This window comes from Schistocerca americana, chromosome 1 (genome assembly GCF_021461395.2).
Source record: "Schistocerca americana isolate TAMUIC-IGC-003095 chromosome 1, iqSchAmer2.1, whole genome shotgun sequence".
NCBI lineage: Eukaryota > Metazoa > Arthropoda > Insecta > Orthoptera > Acrididae > Schistocerca > Schistocerca americana.
This window is the reverse complement of record NC_060119.1, coordinates 1,230,199,234-1,230,219,077: the sequence shown is the minus strand read 5'-3', so window position 1 is coordinate 1,230,219,077 and position 19,844 is coordinate 1,230,199,234. Positions and strand designations below refer to the sequence as shown.

Here is a 19,844-nt window from a genome sequence, read left to right as displayed (position 1 = left end):
GAGGACAATATGTTGGAAATGGAAGAGGATGTAGATGAAGATGAAATGGGAGATACGATAACTGCGTGAAGAGTTTGACAGAGCACTGAAAGACCTGAGTCGAAACAAGACCCCTGGAGTAGACAACATTCCATTGGAACTACTGACAGCCTTGGGAGAGCCAGTCCTGACGAAACTCTACCATCTGGTGAGCAAGATGTATGAGACAGGCAAAATACCCTCAGACTTCAAGAAGAATATAATAATTCCTATCCCAAAGAAAGCAGGTGTTGACAGATGTGAAAATTACCGAACTATCAGTTTAATAAGTCATAGCTGCAAAATACTAATGTGAATTCTTTACAGACGAATGGAAAAACTGGTAGAAGGCGACCTCGGGGAAGATCAGTTTGGATTCCGTAGAAATATCGGAACACGTGAGGCAATACTGACCCTACAACTTATCTTAGAAGCTAGATTAAGGAAAGGCAAACCTACATTTCTAGCATTTGTAGACTTAGAGAAAGCTTTTGACAATGTTGACTGGAATACTCTCTTTCAAATTCTGAAGGTGGCAGGGGTAAAATACAGGGAGCGAAAAGCTATTTACAATTTGTACGGAAACCAGATGGCAGTTATAAGAGTCGAGGGGCGTGAAAGGGAAGCAGTGGTTGGGAAGGGAGTGAGACAGAGTTGTAGTCTCTCCACAATGTTATTCAATCTCTATATTGAGCAAGCAGTAAAGAAAACAAAGGAAAAATTCAGAGTAGGTATTAAAATCCATGGAGAAGAAATAAAAACTTTGAGGTTTGCCGATGACATTGTAATTCTGTCAGAGACAGCAAAGGACTTAGAAGAGCATTTGAACGGAATGGACAGTGTCTTGAAAGGAGGATATAAGATGAACATCAACAAAAGCAAAATGAGGATAATGGAATGTAGTCGAATTAAGTCAGGCGATGCTGAGGGAATTAGATTAGGAAATGAGACACATAAAGTAGTGAAGGAGTTTTGCTATTTGCGGAGCAAAATAACTGATGATGGTCGAAGTAGAGAGGATATAAAATGTAGACTGGCAATGGCAAGGAAAGCGTTTCTGAAGAAGAGAAATTTGTTAACATCGAGTATAGATTTAAGTGTCAGGAAGTCATTTCTGAAAGTATTTGTATGGAGTGTAGCCATGTATGGAAGTGAAACATGGACGATAAATAGTTTGGACAAGAAGAGAATAGAAGCTTTCAAAATGTGGTGCTACAGAAGAATGCTGAAGATTAGATGGGTAGATCACATAACTAATGAGGAAGTATTGAATAGGATTGGGGAGAAGAGAAGTTTGTGGCACAACTTGACCAGAAGAAGGGATCGGTTGGTAGGACATGTTCTGAGGCATCAAGGGATCACCAATTTAGTATTGGAGGGCAGCGTGGAGGGTAAAAATTGTAGAGGGAGACCAAGAGATGAATACACTATGCAGATTCAGAAGGATGTAGGTTGCAGTAGGTACTGTGAGATGATGAACCTTGCACAGGATAGAGTAGCTTGGAGAGCTGCATCAAACCAGTCTCTGGACTGAAGACCACAACAACAACAACATTCAGTAGTGCTTCAAGACCTGCAATTTTTCAGCACTATCTTCAACAACTGACTGCTACAGTGCCTTTATGCATGAACTGATATTATGGTTCTGGATCATACTCCCGCAGCACATCTTTCTACTCCGGAAGTTTATTTCAAGTTCTCTCTGCTGCTGGTCTCAAGTGCAATAAAGACAAGTTCTTTTGTTCCAGGCTGATATCCAATATTTAAGCCATGTCATCAATGTTCAGGGCATCCACCCTTCACAGTCTCATTCAAGCAAAATTTGTGACCTTCCAGCATCTCGCAACATAAATGAACTTCAATCTGTAATAGAGAAACTCGTTTACTACAATTATTTCATTCTGAATACATTGCAGATTACTACCCCACTGCACAAATTACTAAGGAAAACGTCCCATTTTCGTGGTCTCCGAAGTGTCAACTGCTTTTCAGTGACTGAAGGAAGCTTTTTTAAGTAATCCTTGTTTAATCCATTTTGATCCCATGAAGCCAGACATTCTAGGGTCAACACTTCCTTGTATGAAATTTGTGCGGTATTTTCACAAACAGTTGGATCTATGAACAGACAAACTGCTTTTGCATCAAAGCTATTGACCAAGGCTCAGTGCAATTATTCTCAGATAGAGAAGGAAGCTCTTGCCATTATGAAATTCCACGAGTAACTTTATGGAAGGAAGCTTTACCTAGAGACAGATCACAAGCCATTGACATCATTATTCAGATCTTCCAAGCCAACACCACCATGCACTATGCAGAAGCTGCAAGGGTGGTCTTTGATTTTGTCAGATTATCAGTATAAAACCATGTATGGACCAAAAACCAAACATTACAGTGCACGTACTCTCCCTCATCTACCAGTTAGCACTAGTACAGTGTTCAGTGCAGCTGAAGACTCTTGTTTCCATATTGATGTGCAGGACTGTAAAACTGTCAGTGGTGCCCCAATAAATCACCCCTGGATAGCTCAGGTGATGGCTGCAGATCCCAAACTACAAGTTTTGCTGCAGTAAATCCACACTGGTTGGCAACATTCAGTCAAAGTCGTTTGCAATCCAGTGGTTCAGAGATACTTTGCACTGTCTGTACAACAGAGTGTCCTTTCAATTCACTCCGATAGTGACCATTTGTGCGTGATAGTTCCAGAATCTCTCCAGAAGGAAGTCATTCATCTTTCACAACAAGGTGATTGGGCATAGTGTGTACACAGCATCTCACCTGACACCACTGTAAGTGGGTGAGGAGGGATTCACAGATTGACTAGCTGACCTCTCCTTCTCATGCATGTGCGGAGCACCAGGCTGCTCCATCTCAAAGATTCTTCAACTGGCCCAAGCTCAGCATCTGTGGGCAGAGACTATACATTGCTGTTTCAGATCAGTTTGGAACAGCCATTCATCAACCGCTGTGAATGCTCACAGAAATTCCCATTTGTGACATAAATGCAATCAACCACAATGGGAAACATTATCAAAATTCTCACATCAGTTTTTTGTGTTGAAGGTCTCCCACAAGTGATAGTAACAGACAATGGACTACAATTAACACTGCCAGACTTCAAGCAATTTTGTAATGCCTATGATATTCAACACGTGACAAGTTCACCATTCCACTGGTAATCAAACCACGAAGTAGATCACTTTGTGAGAACTTTTAAGCAGCAAATGGACACACTGTGTGCTTGCCACATCGGCTCCTCATACCATTCCCAGCCAGGATACTGTAAGTTGTCAGCAGAACTGTCACATGGACGTCTACACAGAGCAATGCTGCATCCAATGCAGCAGTCACCCCTTCTTCCACAGCACACTAAATTTAATGTCAATGATAATGTCTTTTTCTGAACCTTCTCAGAAGCAGACACTGGGAATGCAGTATCATCATTCAAGTCTTGGGAGGTTCTGTTTATCTCTTATAGGGTTCATTTAGGCTGCACAGGCTCTCAGCTCTGCTTCTGTTGGCTTCTTAACCCTGCCACAGATTTCTCAGTTTCAGAGCTGGAGCCCTTGTCTCCCTTAGGTTCTCCACTGCTGGTGCAGGATGGGGGCCATATGGATGCCGATGCCCCTTGGGGCCAGAGAGAGACCACAAGGATGTTAATGCCCACTGCCAACAACATTCCAGAGTCAGCAGCCCCTGCATGCCTCCAGGGACCCATCAGTCATCATTGCAATATCATCAATTGCAGAAGATGTGCACCCTATGACTGGTTTCTCGGCTGGTGTTCCCAGACATTCACAAGGCGAATTTCAAGGTGCAGGCAGGAGCATGCTATCAGCCTCAGTTACGGCTGCTGCCTCCTCAGTGACACCTGTCTCCAGACCAGAGCTCACCCCCCCTCCCCCTCCCTCTTCTGCTGTTGTATGTGCAAAGCCAGTACATAATTGGATGAGGGTGGGAATGTGGTGTCATTTGCTACATACACTATCCCAGGGATGTGTCTATTCACCAGAGTTCCAAAGCTGGAACAGATTTTAAAAGTACTGCTACCAGAGGCAACTACACAGCAATCCCAGCTATCAACCCATGGTTGCCTTATGGACATGCCCTCCTTGGCTGGCACAGGCAGTGCCCCTGTCAAGCTGAATAAGAGACTGCCACAGGCTATCATCATCCCCCTTTGTTACCAGAATGATACCTGCATGTACACAGCCTTCTATATCAGTTATTACAGCATAATGGAGTCAGTTAAAAACACTGGCACTCTCTGGAATTGTGCTTTGAATCTGACTGAATTGTATTTGACAACTCATTGAGTTAAGTAAACTTTTTTTTATATATTACTATTGATGTGTCTCTTATTTCTACTTTCTGCCTTTAAAACCCATGCATCCCTAAAGGATCTGACAGAGTTGAAAACAGAACAGGAAAAGAAGAGTACTGCCACTAGGTAGGAGTCATGAGAGGGATGTAGGTCAACAGCTACAGGAAAATTAGGCACAGAGACAGTACCAGATCACAAGTTTTGTGTAACCAAGTGCTCATCTTAGACAAGTAACAGAAAATGTAGGACCAATAAGAAATAATTTCAACAAAAGAGCTCAGTTGTTGGTAGTTATCAGATCTGGTTATGGCCTGGTTAAAAATGAAAAATACAGTATTAAGGGTGGAATGGATAAAACAGGAGCAGCTATTGAACACACAAGTGTGGAGTTTGTGGAGGTTCTGTGGTGCCACGAAAAGCTCCGGGTTAACTCGGCTGTAAAGTGAATAACATAGACGTGGGGAGGCTCCTTCAGAAGGTTGCAAAATCTCATATTGATGCTGTTCCAGTAGCTGCTATAGCAAGACAGGGATACACTTCTCATGGCCTCCACCTGACAGGAGGAGAAAGGAGAAGTTAGCAGATCTATTAGCACAAAGTATATGCACCTTCCCTCCAGGGATTCCCATTTGAGTTCCCGAAGAATCTCCGTGTTAGGCTTGGGTATTGTTCGAACCTACTGGTAACAAATCTAGCAGCCCACTTCTAAATTGCTCCAATGTCTTCCTTTAATCCAACTATGTGTGGATTACAAACACTCAAACAGTACTCAAGAATAGGTTGCAATAGTGGCTTATAACACGTGGTCTCCTTTACAGATAAACCATGCTTTCCAAAATTTTCCTAGTAAACTGAAGACGACTATTTGCCTATCCTAGTACAATCTTCACATGCTCATTCAACTTCAAATTGTTTTGCAGTGTTATGCCCAGATATCTAAATGACATGACTGTGCCAAGGAAGACACCACTAACGATATGTCAGAGAAATATGGAATCTAACTGTTGTCCTCTGTCCACAGTTCACAGTATATCACATGAGAAAAGAGCAAGCTGAGTTTCATATGTATGATGTTTTCCAAAACAATGCTGATTCGTGTACATTTGACCCCTCCCTCTGTACTGAGCCTGCACCACAGGCATCAGAGATGGCAGCCAGCTTGCTGCTTCCAGTGTATTTCCTCTCCAGTTCATCAGTGTTGTTTCCTGAGTTGGTGCCCTTTGTTGTGGACCCTGGCATTGATTTTATTTTATTTATTTATCTATTGTTCCGGTGATTCATGTTGTGACACTATCACAGGATATGGAACGTGTCAATTTTACAAGCTTTTGGCCAGAATTTATGGTAATACATAAAACAAAACAAAAACAGTAAACAGTAACTTAGGTCCCACTACAAAAAAATACATTTTAGAGATAGATAGAGATTACAAAACAAAAAACAGTAAACAGTAACTTAGGTCCCACTAAAAAAATACATTTTAGAGATAGATAAAGATTACAAAATAATAAGTGTTACAGAGAAATAAATATTGCAAAATATATGTTTACAATAAAAATATTCGGTATTACAAATACAAATTTGGGCATACATTTGCAATTTACAATACAAGAAATGTTAAACACTGTAGTTCAGGAACTCTTCTAATGTATAAAATGATCCTTGCAATAGGGACTGCCTTGAGGTTTTTTTAAACAAGAGATCATCATCTACCAAACACTTAATTCTTGAAGGGAGGGCATTAAAAATCTTACAGCCATTGAAATGGACTCCTTTCTGCACCATACTTAGATTTAGCTGTTCGTAGTGGATATCATGTTTCCTTCTAGTATTGTGACTGTGATATGCACTGTTCAGCTTAAAGATGGATTTTTCTTTCTTTATGAAGCACATCAATGAGAATATATATTGTGCAGTGGATGTAAGTATTTCAAGCTTCTTAAAAAGATTCCTGCATGTGGCTCTAGGATGGACTCCACACATGATCTTTATGGCTCTTTTTTGTACACACAGAACTTTTTTAGCCAGTGGCTGATTTCCCCAAAATATAATTCCAAATGCCATAATTGCATGAAAGTAACCATAATACGCTGACTTCTTGGTTTCCATATTTCTATAAGAAGAAACAATGCACAATGTGTATGTTACTGAACTTAGTCTTTTACACAGATCCACGATGTGGTTTGACCAATTCAGTTTGCTATCAATATGCAAGCCTAGGTATTTTGAGGAATCTACCCTGGTTATTGTCTGCTCACCTATCTTTACAAATATTTCCTCATCTTTGGATGTTTTGTGGAACTGAATGTAGTTTGCTTTACAGTAATTTAAAATAAGACCATTAATGTTGAACCAGTTCACCGTTTCATTTAAAGCCTTATTTGCCGTTACCTCAAGTTTATCTAATGAATTATCAATAAGTAGTGTAGTGTCATCCGCGAAAATGGTGAATCTACAATATTCCGTAGAGAGAGGAAGATCATTTATAAATATAATAAAAAGTAGGGGGCCCAGAACTGAGTCCTGCGGCACTCCACATGTGATGGTACCCCATTCTGAAGATACTGGGACACCATCTTGACTATCTACTACAACATTTTGATTCCTGTTTGACAGATATGAGTTGAGCCATTTCCCTGCTGCACCACTTATACCGAGATGTGCAGCTTTTTGTAAAAGAATTTGGTGATTTACACAGTCAAATGCTTTTGTTAGGTCACGAAATATGCCAATCACTTTCAGTTTTTTGTTGATAGGTTCCAAGACGGTCCCCAATTCCTTTTGTCCATACACACTGGTTCCAGTTGCATCTTTGGCCACTGCCACAGACACTATAGACATCTCAGTGGTTGCAGCTTCATGAACGGTGATGCCTGATCCTTCCCATCCGGCAAGGGAGCAGAAGTGCAGTAAACTGGTGGTACTACAGCTTCCACAAGGATAAGATGGGTCACTGTGGTAAGTGTAGTGAGCGCCAGTATCCAAACAACAAATCACAAAATTACTGAGGCAACAAGTCACCCAGTCTGACATCCATGCACAGTGTTAGACCAGCAGTGCCTGCCAGGAATTTATATGTGCATACGATGGCCTCTGAGACCTCAGCTGCCAAATGTATTCTAGTTGTATAATTACTCCCTGTTTATGTATATTTTTGTTGTCACTCTGTGACCCAATAAAACTTATTTATTTCAGATTGTCTGTTTCCTTGTGTTTCTTGTTAGAACAGTAAAACTTAAGTTGAGATAGATAATAGCAATAACACTGAATTATTACAAAAAAAGGTTCTGGGAGCAACTAAATTTTATCATTATGTTTATGAAATATTTTTTGACAGAAGCCTGGCATTTTGTAAGATATATCACTGTGTCATGTATCACTGTAACCTGACTGAACTAAATGGCTCTAGAAAACTTCCACGACAACATTAATGTACGTTTTCATTTTTTAATGTATATTGTGTATGTACTGATGTATGTGTGTGTGGCTTTTCAATAGATGTAATTATTCCAATTAAAAAGCTATTTGCTATTCTACATTTGTAAAATTCAGCTAATGTAACACTGATGAATTTACTAATAAGATGCAACTTGTATTTTTACTCCCTGTTGTTCTAGGGAACTATATTCTTGGTAATTCTGCTGAATCAGATAAAGCACTGATTCATTCATGATATTATGGGAATGTGAAAAAGGAGGGAAAATACATACTCAAAACAACTGTTAGGTTTGGCAAATTACACAAACTGATCAAATTACAGAAAACCATAAAAGATACCTAAGGTTTCACAGGTTGGGATAAAAAGAGGGCGAGAGGCCAGTAAAAGGTTTCTGACAGTTCATGAAGGAAATAATGTAAAACACAACGCCCAGTTAACATAAAACAGACTCTTCTTATATTTGAGATATATATGCAGTATCATAATTGTGTACCTCACTTCTTGGGAAGTCTGCCGTCAACATCAGTGGTGTCTGTCCATTCTTGTCTTGGCAGTCAACAGGCCACCAGCCCCCTCGTAGGATGTATTCCACCATTTTTGGATATGAAAACTGAGCTGCATGATGAAGCACAGTTCTGCCTCGGATATCCAGTATATCCATTGGAGTTCCTGACTGATGGAGGAATTGGAATGTCTCCAATGACTCAGTGCGAGCGGAAAGGTGCAGTGCTGTCTCACCCAGTGCGGTTCTGGCCAAGAGGTTGGCACCAGCTGAGACCAGATACTGCACAGCCTAAGTAACAAGAATTATGCTGAAGAGTGTTATTACAACAACTGGGAATAATTCTAAAAGATATTCTCATAATTGTCTGAATCAAGCCAGAAATATTATGTATTGTGGAAGATGAAATGTAACAAGGTAAAATCACTCCATATGCTATTGTTTTCCACCTGTCAAATAACTAATTTTTTCTCTTTTGTTTCATTGCATTTGTACACAACACACACAGTGGGCACTCAAAACTGCTAAATATTTATTTACATGATATTTTGCACAAATTTATTATTTTTGTCACAGCGTTTAATCTGATGATTGCAACACCATTGTTAGTTTTTACCGAAAACTTGTTAGTGGAAAGAAATCAGTAATAATCATTATAACAGCATGCTGTGTGAAAATTTATATAAGTTTATCAGAAGTTCTGAGGGAATTGACACTACTCATTAGAAAATTCTCAACCAGTCTTTCTGGTAACTTCTTTCAGTTTGCCAAAAACTAATTAAATTGAGAGATAAAAAATCTACTCACTAACCAGTGGCAGGGGAACACACACACAAGAGGATTTAACTTTTACAAGCTTTCGGAGTCAGTGGCTTGCTCTTCTGGCAGAAGAGTTGAAGGGGAAGGAATATGGGTGAAGGAAAAGGACTGGAGAGGTTTAGGGAGAGGGGTACAGTTCAGAAAAGTCACCCAGAACCCTGGGTCAGGGAAGACTTACTAGATGGGATGAGAAGGAAGTTTTCATCCCATCTGGTAAGTCTCCCCTAACACAGGGTTCAGGATGACTTTTCTGAACTATACTCCTTTCCTAAAGCTCTCTAGTCCTTTTCCTTCACCCCTCTTCCTTACCCTTCAACTCTTCTGCCACGAGAAGGAGCCACTGGCTCCAAAAGCTTGTAAAAGTCAAATCCTTTTGTGTGTGTGTTCCCTGCTGCTGCTTCATGAGTAAATTTCTCAAGTATCCATCTAAATTATCTAAATTATACTATCAATAATTGATTATTTTTGTTGTTAAATTAACTCGAGAGATATTTGTAATTAAAGAACAGCCACACAATTTATTTTTGCTGACGAAGCTCTTATGCTTTGTTCCAGTATTTGAAATTATTCTGTCATATACATTATACTGTCATTATAAATGGCAGTCTGGCTTCAACTGCCAGAGACTGTGGACATGTATATGTGAGATGCATTTCCGTGAGTGTTGTACACTTATGGTGAAAGCCTTTTTGGCCAAAAGCTCACTTTCTGACAGTCTTTTTGTTGTGCCTATCTGTGGCTCAGCATCTCCACTATATGGTGAGTAGCAGCTACCCTCTTCATAATATTGTGACATTTATACTTTTTTCCCTTTTTTTTTTTTTTTTTTTTTTTTTTTTTTTTTTTTTTTTTTTTTTTTTTTGAACTAGATAACACTCTTCATTATTCAGTTAAGCTCTTCATTAAGAATCTGCATAAATTAACGAAATTTTAATCATGGCTACTTTGACTGTTAATCCACTGCCTAGGCATACAGTGTGCTAGTGATACAGCTCTGTGAATTTTTATACTTTTCTAACGAGCTATCTTTTAGTTAAACCAAAATATTGTTGGGATTTCTAGATCATCTACGTCATTAAATTTTGGCGCTTCAGTTTTATAAACTATAATATAATTATCAAGATTATAAAATATTATTACACCAGTCTTTATATACCAGCCCAAACCCAAATATCCTCAATCTACCACCAGCATTCGTACAGTCAACATCTCTGTGTTATGAAGTGCACACACAAAGTCAACTGGTTAACATCTCTGCATTGCTATTACTGAAAGTTGGCTACTGTAATTCAGCTGGTGAACAGCTAGGTGTAGTTGTCCAGTCTTGTGGAAAAAAAGTTAATGATTACCAATCACCAAATAAATGTTTGTCAAATATCTTTATATACTCCTTTGGTTATTAAAAGTATGAACTGTGTCAGTCAGTCTGTACTTTCTTGACATGTGGAATGTTTTCAGTTGTTCAGTTTAATAACTTGTGTATAATCGACTGTTGTCTGCAGAATTGTGGTCTCTGGAAAATTAACATTTACAAAATTTGTTGCCACTGACAATAATCATGAAGTATTTGTGCCAGTTCAGTGTTTGTTAAATGCAAACAGAAGTATAAGATAAACTGATCATCAGTCAAACATTGTTTAACAGGCATTAATGTTCCAATGAGACAATTTTAAATCCATGGTGCTGTGTTCATCATTGACCTGTAGGATTACCAGTAAAAGTAATGTCAGATTGTGTGATTATGATTCTGTGTTATACCACGAAACATTTATCTACAGCACGATTAGTGCAGTTAGAGACCAACAGATAAGTGAGATTTGAGCTTCCGCAATCACAAATATCCTTTTTAGAGATATTTCACAGGTAATGACAATTTGATGCAAATGATGAAGAGATAGTTGTTGCCTTACTTGCTGTATCACTTTGCTTATTAAACTGAAGAAGTGTAGCATGATTTACACATATTCAGAAATGTACAGCACTGAATTAAAGAAAAAACTTAAATATATCCTGCTATTTACAGAAGTAAAAAAAGTGAGTGAATTCATTACCAGGAAGAAGCAAACTAAAACTACAGAAATATGAGGAATAACTCGGACACGACAATTTACATTGTATGGATCAAGTCACATGTCTACTGCAAGCATCAAAATTATATAATACTGTGTCTAGTAAGGAGCATTTAGCAAATTATAATTATATACATCAATGTTCTAGGCCTATGCCATATTAAATTATAATTTTGCTTTCAGTATATATTTCCAAATGTTTAGAGAGTGTGGATTTTCGTTTGCTTGTGTAAGCTACTTCTAATTTTGTCCAATGTATTAAATTGTAATTTGCCTTATCCTATAGTACACATAAGCAGGAATTTTTGTGGAGCAAATTAAGAGAGCAGCACCCAAGGCAGACAGCAGTATGATGGCAGTCCCAATAAACGAAAAGGAAGTTTTGAAAGTGATTAAAAGTCTGAAGTCCAAGAGATCAGCTGGAGTAGATGAGGTGCCAATAACACTAGTAAAGAAAACAGCTAATCAAATAGTGAAACCACTGGCGCACATAGCAAACTTGTCAATGGCTGAGGGCGTGCTTCCACAGAAACTGAAAATTTCTTAAGTCATTGTTGAAAAAGGGTGATAAGCTTAAAATAGGAAACTACAGACCTGTCTCACTTCTCCCAACTTTCTCTAAGGTTTTATAGATACTAATGAAATATAGTGTCAACATTATCCTAATATCCGCAGTCTGGTAAACAGTAAACAGCATGGATTTCAAGCTGGGAGAAGTACCAAAACAGCTGTACTGGAATACACAAAAGAAATAATCAGTAAATTGGAAGAGGGAAAGAGTTAAGTCGGGATAAATCTAGATCTGTCAAAAGCCTTTGACACCGTTGACCACAGCATACTTTTGGAAAAGCTTGAAGCTATAGGTATCAGAGGACTGGTAAAAAAGTGGTTTGAGTCTTATCTGGAAAAGAGGATGCAGGTGGTTGAAATTACAGCACCAAATTAAACTAAGATCTGATCCAAGGGAGGTCACAGTAGGAGTACCCCGAGGAAGTGTATGAGGCCCCTTGCTGTTCCCTGTTCCTCATTTACATTAATGATATTCAGGTGTCAGAGAGAAAAGCTATAATCATGTTATTTGCTGATGATACTAGTTTAATAGTTAGTGATATGAAGCAGTCATTGCAAGATATACTAAAATGGTTTAGTGCAAACAAGCTAACACTGAATGCAAAAAAAAACTAATTATGTGCAATATGGAAAAATAAGTGAACATGATGACACAAATCCCACCATGGAGGGCAAACAACTTGAAAGAGAATAGTGTGCAAAATTACTGGGTATGCACACTGATGAGATGATAAACTGGAAGGACCATACGGTGAGCTTAGCACTAAAACTAAATTCAGTATGTTTTGTACTTAGAATAATTTCAAGCATTTCTAGTAATGACTGTACCAGATTAGTATATTTTGGCTATTTTCAGTCCATTGCATCCTATGAGATAGTATTCTGGGGAAAAACAAATTGTCATATAAATGAGATTTTCAAAATACAAAAACGCGCTGTTCGGATAATGACCCAGAGCCCACCTCAAACACATTGTAGGCCCCTTTTTAAAGCATTGAAAATTTTAACAATTCCATCATTATACATTCTGAAATGTCTGTTGGTGATCAAAAGAAATCAGGACAAAATGAAAACCAATACAGACTACCATAATTACAATACATGGCAGTGTAAAGATCTCCACTTACAAACTGTAACAAGGACCCGAAGTCAAAAACATGTACATAATCAAGGCATCAAACTTTTTAATGCACTACCAAAACATATCAAAGAACCGGAAAATGAGGATAAATTTAAAACTGTAATAAAGTATCACATGCCTGACAAATGTTATGACAGTGTAAATGAATTTCTATGCTCAACTGTATTAGAATACAAAGAACCACATTCTTGACAAATGTTATTACAGCATAAGTGAATATCTCTGTGCAACTGTATAAGAATATATGTTTAAATTAATGTGACCACTGAAATTGCATCAATGAATATGCCTGTCAAGTACATAAGGAGAGTAAGAACCACATGCTTAAAAATGTCACTGCAGTATAAGTGATTAGCTCTGCTCAACTGTGTAAGAATATATGATATCATAAATGTGACAAATGAAATCACATCATGGAATAGGTCTGTCAAGCACATAAGAAATTATGTTATAAAAACACTTATTAGTTGTATATTGTATTAAACATAAGATAGATTCATATGAATTTAGCATAGAAAATTTTTTGTAAGGATATTATATAGTTGTTGAAATGTATCCTGACAAATCCTATATCACAAATGTGATCATTGGGATGATAAAAAATAAATAAATAAATAAACATACATTCATTTATATTATAGAAACAGTTTGATATTGAAAATGTTTGAGTCTAATATGTTTGAAGGGAGTTTTTCTGTAGCTTTTGGTGCTGCATATGATGGCTTTGATTTTAATTTCACAGTTTTCTGTCTTTGCTCATGGAAGCAGTTCTATTTCCATGTGTCATAGTTGTGTCATTCCTGATACCTTGAGTATCAGATGCTTATTTTCATTGAGACTAATAAATGATTTCCATATGTTACTGCATCCAGAATTTGTTGTTAGTTTTAGGCCTTTTAACGATTCATGTTGAATGTTACTTAAGTTTCTCTGCTTGGTCCATTGATGAATGAGTACAAAATTTTCATGTTTAACAAGATTTATTCACATTAATTGACATCCGAACTGCACACTCATCATGTAAACAAAACACAGACTGACTGATCTCTTTGACTTGCAAACAGACTCTCTAGCAGACTCAACAACAACTAACTCAACAACTGAAGTGAATTGAATTGAACTGCCGCAGCATCAAAGAATCACTTTATATGGAATTTTAGCAATAGCTTCCAAATTTAGTCCATTATTAAATTCGTACAGTTTCAATGTTACAATTAAAATTTAAAAAACATAAAGAAACTGATTCCCTTTTTAAAAGCAGTTGATTTATCCACTACTGGCTTGCTAGGCCTATCGCAGCTTCACCAGAGCCCCGTTAGCCGTCACGTTTCAGGGTTCCCATAGGGCCTTCTCAGCTACCGTAGCGGTCCTGGGGCACACGAAGTCCCCACTGTACATCGCCCAGAGGAAGACCAAGAGATAGATGGGTGAAGGGAGTGAAGGAATGTGTGATGAGAAGAGGAGAGAACTGGACGAAGGTGGAAGAAGGGGAATGGTGGAAAGACAGAACACGATGGAGAGGCTTGTGTTCCCGACAGATCCAGCCAGTGGCTGGAAACTGTCCAAGATGATGATGATGAAAGAAACTGATCTTACAGCTGAATAAGGAAAAAATTACAATATTAACTGATGTAATTTTTATAGTAACATCACTAGTTCCAAATATGAAAATCGATCTGAACTTTAGTTACAATAATATCTCTTATATTATATTAGTTATGTAATTAATTACAGTTCGGTTTTGGATAATAATATTTAATAGTGGTACAGAACTCATGCTTTATCCAACCACATACATAAATTGCTCAAACAAGACTTCAATTTATAGAAATCGAGAAACTGTGTATTGTAAACAAGCGTTAAAAAGTCAGAAAACTGTTTACAAAGAACATCAATTACAAAACAGGACATAAAAATAAATAACAAATGAAGATACATTGCTTGCTAATAACTTTCAAGCCAATTTTCAAGATAATGAGGTTGTTTGTGTTAACTCGTTACTCGATTGTAATTATGGTAATTGTAGGTGCCGGCCACCTATTCCAACACTTCCACTACCTTTTATTATCTGTTGCTTTTTATTTAGTCCTTCAATTTGTTGATTAATCATTTAATTTAGCATTTGTACGTAATTTTGTTAACGACGACAGTCTCTTGTAATGATGACAATGCACGTTTTTCCAGAACCTACTATTTGCTTTCACAATGAATATCAAGTATTATTACCAAATTGGACAGAATGATATACATATAGACACACATGCAAGTCCCTAGGAAGCACTAAATTGTCCGATAATTATCCAGATGCATATAAAATAAGGTGGTATCAGACATTTCATATGAATTTTGGGGAAGGCTGTATCATTATATCCTACTGTGGCCAAATGGTCATTGTAGAGATTTAACAAATTATTCTGTTGTGTTACAAGATTTTTGCTGGTCATACATTAGATGTTCCTGTGAGTTTTATGGCAGAGATGATTTGCATTTATTTTTTGTATAGACCAGCAAGCCTTGCTGATAAAACATAACTATGCAAAATTGAGTTTAAAGGTATACATTTTACAGTATATCTAACAGGAATACCTACAAGCAAGTAAAAATGTATTTCTATCTTTAAGAACTGTTTGTTCATCCTTTATGAGGGAATGAAAACGGGGCAGGGTGGGGGGGTGGGGGGGTATTTAATGAGGGACCCTAGTATTTCATGGCCCTTTCTTTACCTGGTTTCTGAGTAATTTGCTCTACTCGCATCCTGCTCCCCAACTTCCACAATTATTTCTTTCATTCTTTCCAGAAAAAGGTATTCATGCTTCCAAATGCTAAAGATTTGGTTATAAGTGTTTCTGTAAACTCTTCTAGAAGTTTTATAGCATTCCTCCACCATCATGATTATTAATGTGCTAAACGATTTGCTCCCTTTACTCACTGCTATTTCAGGTACAATAGGAAACTTACTGCCAGGTTCTAGAACTTGAGGAGTGTATCCCTCAGAAATTGCACATCATGAAGGTAAGCGCTGACCATTATCATCTGTCTTTTTGTAACAAGAAAGATAAGATAAGAACAGCCTGAAAGGTTTTTGGGCGTAGCATCAAGTGCTGTCATGGCAAATAAGCAATTTTAACTCATAATTGTATTTAAGAGTATGATTGGAACTCACATCTAGATTTCCATTTGATGATGCTCTCAAAAGAGGTGTGTAGCCATATTTATCACAGGCTTCTATTGGAATATGAACATCTTCCAATAAATATCTGAGAATTTCCACGTTTTTTGCTGCATGTAATAAGATTGGGTGGCCATTGCAGTCCTTGGCATTTGGCTCACCACCCTGTGCTATCAGTTCTTTCAGTGCCTATAGACAGAAAACAGACAGACTGAAGCATTCATGCTATTAACTGAAAGTAATAATCGAATAATACATAAAGGAAAGTTTACACTGAAACTATTTCAAACTAACCATCAGTAAAGGCTAAAAGAGAAAAAAATCATAAAAATTAATGAATTTTCATTAAATCATGGAATTTATTCAAACATGCTATAGTCTACAACATTAAATGATTTGCTGAATGAGATTACAACTAATAATTCTTCATTGTTCTTGTGTTTTTCTAGTTCTCTTTATGGCATCATGAAAAGTGTGTGGAAATGTAAGACTAACTGTAATGTAGATCATTTGGCTAAGTAAAACTACACTGAAGTGCCAAAGAAACTGGTATAGGCATGCATATTCAAATACAGAGATGTGTAAACAGGCAGAATACGGCACGGTGGTCGGCAACATCTATATAAGACAAGTGTCTGGCACAGTTCTTAGATTGGTTACTGCTGCTACAATGGCAGGTTATCAAGATTTAAGGGAGTTTGAATGTGGTATTATAGTCAGCTCATGAGCGATGGGACCCAGCGCCTCTGAGGTAGCAATGAAGAGGAGATTTTCCTGTACGACCATTTCAGGATTGTGCCATGAATATCAGGAATCTGGTAAAACATCAATCTCCAACATCACTGTGGCCAGAAAAAGATCCTGCAAGAATGGAACCAATGATGACTGAAGAGAATCGTTCAGCATAACAGAAGTGCAACCCTTTCGCAAGTTGCTGTAGATTTGAATGCTGAGCCATCAACAAGTATCAGCGTGTGAACCATTCAACGAAACATCATCTATATGGTCTTTCGGAGCCAAAGGCTGACTCGTGTACCTTTGATGACTGCACGACACAAAGCTTTACGCCTCGCCTGGGCCCGTTAACACCGACATTGGACTGTTGATGATTAGAAACATGCTGCCTGGTCAGACAAGTCTCATTTCAAATTTTATTGAGTTGATGGATGTGTACACGTATGAAGACAACCTCATGAATCCATGGTCCTTTCATCTCAGCAGGGGACTGTTCAAGCTGGTGGAGGTGCTGTAAAGGTGTGGGGCACGTGCATTTGGAGTGATATGGAATCCCTGATACATCTAGATATGACTCTGACAGGTGACACATATGTCAGCATCCTGTCTGATCACCTGCATCCATTCATGTCCATTGTGCATTCCAACAGACTTGGGCAATTCCAGTAGGACAACACAACACCCCAAGCGTCCAGAATTGCTACAGAGGGGCTCCAGGAACACTCTTCGAAGTTTAAACACTTCTGCTGGCCACCAAACTCCTCAGACATGAACCTTATTGAGCATATCTGGCATGCCTTGCAACATGCTATTGAGAAGAGATGACCACCCCCTCATACTCTTACAGATTTATGGACAGCCCTTCAGGATTCATGGTGTCAGTTCCCTCCAGCAGTACTTCAGACATTAGTTGTGTCCATGCAACGTCATGTTGCAGCACTTCTGCATGCTCGCAAGGGCTCTACATGATATTAGGCAGGTGTACAAGTTTCCTTGGCTCTTCAGTGTATAATATGATGACTATTGTGGAACATTTGTAGCAACAATAATAGTTAATACAGTAACTCAAAGTATAACACTCACAAGGAGCAGAAAAATATCATTATCAAATTACTTATCAATGAAAGAAAATTAATTATGTAGGAAAAGACAGATTACTACACACACACACACACACACACACACACGACCACCAAATCCAAATACAGCATCTCGGGCCGGAATGTCGTGTGTGTGTGTGTGTGTGTGTGTGTGTGTGTGTGTGTGTGTGTGTCTTTTAACTGTGCCTGTCTGCAACTTTTCGCGTCTTCTTTAAGCAGCAATCTGTCTTTTCCTAGATTGTTGATATTCCTGCCTGGAGTTGCCACTGAATGGAAGAAAATTGTAATATATAAAAAACAGTTTTCAAAGCCTTTAGTTCAGAGCATCCAATGAAACCTTAAATTACTTTAATATTTAATTTTTTGCATCATATATAAAAAGAATAAGGAATTGTAATTACTTACATTAAGATCTCCTCGATACACTGCAGTCAGCATAGCTTGGTCACTTTGTTCCTCTTGACCCATTTTATCTGTCTGCAAAGTGAAGCCTCTAAATTAAATAGAAGATGCAATCTACCAAACACATGTTCTATAGAAACACACAGATACACTCTGTTCTATAGATTTGTACATAAACACATACCTCCTGTAAGAATGCCAAAAGAACAAACTTTAATTTTTTTAAAGATTATTATGCTCTGATATTACAGTGTAATGATGTATGTATAACGTTATTAAAGTATGTAAACTCAAAATGTGTCAAAGATGAGATCTATATAGAAATTGTCAAATTAGATCAACCATCTAACTTGCATGTAAGTCAGAATCTCTGCATAATGGCCGATTGACTTTTGACAGTCACTTAGTCTCTTGAGAGACTGGTTCACAATACACCACAGAAACACAAAATTCAAACAATGAACCATGTAAACATGCCTAAAAGATTCAAACAAACAAAAAAGCAAGGAATCATGCCTAAAACATTATAGGTGCCAAGTTAAAAGTTTATGGTGGACTAGGATTTGAATTTAGTTTCCTGCCTTATGTGGACAGTACATAACCAGTTACGTGTAATAATTGTAACGTTTAATACCTGCTGATCAAATGCAGAAATCTTCATTCAAAATCCAGTGTGGCACATTCTTTTTACTTGTCACATAAAATCACTGCAACATATGATCTGATTAGAGTAAAATCACTTTTAAAACAAAGTTTATATGGTATACAGACTAGCAATGAAGATGGAATTCCTACCCTCAGATGAAGATGTTGTTGTGGAGACAGGGTAGAAATTGAGAAACAGAAACAAGAGCTAAGTGCACAACAAGCCATGACCCTTCTGGTGCAAATCCTAAAGCATGGAGCAATACTAGGAAAAAGGAAAACTCTCTCACTCAGGCTGTCAAAGCTTTCTTTACTGTATATCAACAAAAATTTCTTCCCTAACTTGGCAGCTAGATTAATACCAGTAAATGCCAAGTTCTAAAGAAACAAACTGCCATGTATAAAACAGCTTCAAACTTCTTATTACTTTACACATGTGTTAATGTTGTGGCAGAACTGCCAGAAAATATTAATATCTTTGCTTTTTTGTACTTTGCTTCACTTACTTTGGTTGCTGACCAGTTGGTGTGAGACATTCATCATGACTGTTACCGTAATTGTCGAAATCTATTTCTTTGTGTTTTGATTTATTGTGTACCAATAAAATATTACGTAGTGAAAGTAAATGGTGTTTTCTGTGTTATAAGTATAACACTCGCCATACTGGTGACCCCGACGCGCAACATATGTCCGATTCGACAATGTGGCCGTTTGCTTCGACATGTCCACATCGCTCACCTTCCTCTCCTTTCGGACTACAACAAGATGCTAATGGTGCCTCTACACTGCCTTTCCACGGTTTCCTACGCACAATGCCACCAACAACTGGGATAAAAGTGGAAGATAAGTACAATGCCGTGGAGTTTTGTCCGTCATCAACAATGCCGTTGTGGACTCTTTCAACATCGTCAGTG

General features: G+C 37.9%; 1 protein-coding gene across 1 annotated transcript; it reads right to left on the bottom strand.

Annotated features, from left to right (window-relative positions):
• Positions 1–8,232: 8,232 nt before the first annotated feature.
• LOC124598292 (serine/threonine-protein phosphatase 6 regulatory ankyrin repeat subunit B-like) lies at positions 8,233–18,369 on the bottom strand. Its single transcript, XM_047135991.1, has 3 exons — positions 18,289–18,369; positions 16,043–16,237; positions 8,233–8,571 (listed from the first exon to the last, which is right to left on the bottom strand). Exons 1-3 carry the CDS (start codon positions 18,349–18,351, stop codon positions 8,233–8,235), a joined length of 597 nt encoding a protein of 198 aa, XP_046991947.1. The 5' UTR covers positions 18,352–18,369.
• Positions 18,370–19,844: the final 1,475 nt, after the last annotated feature.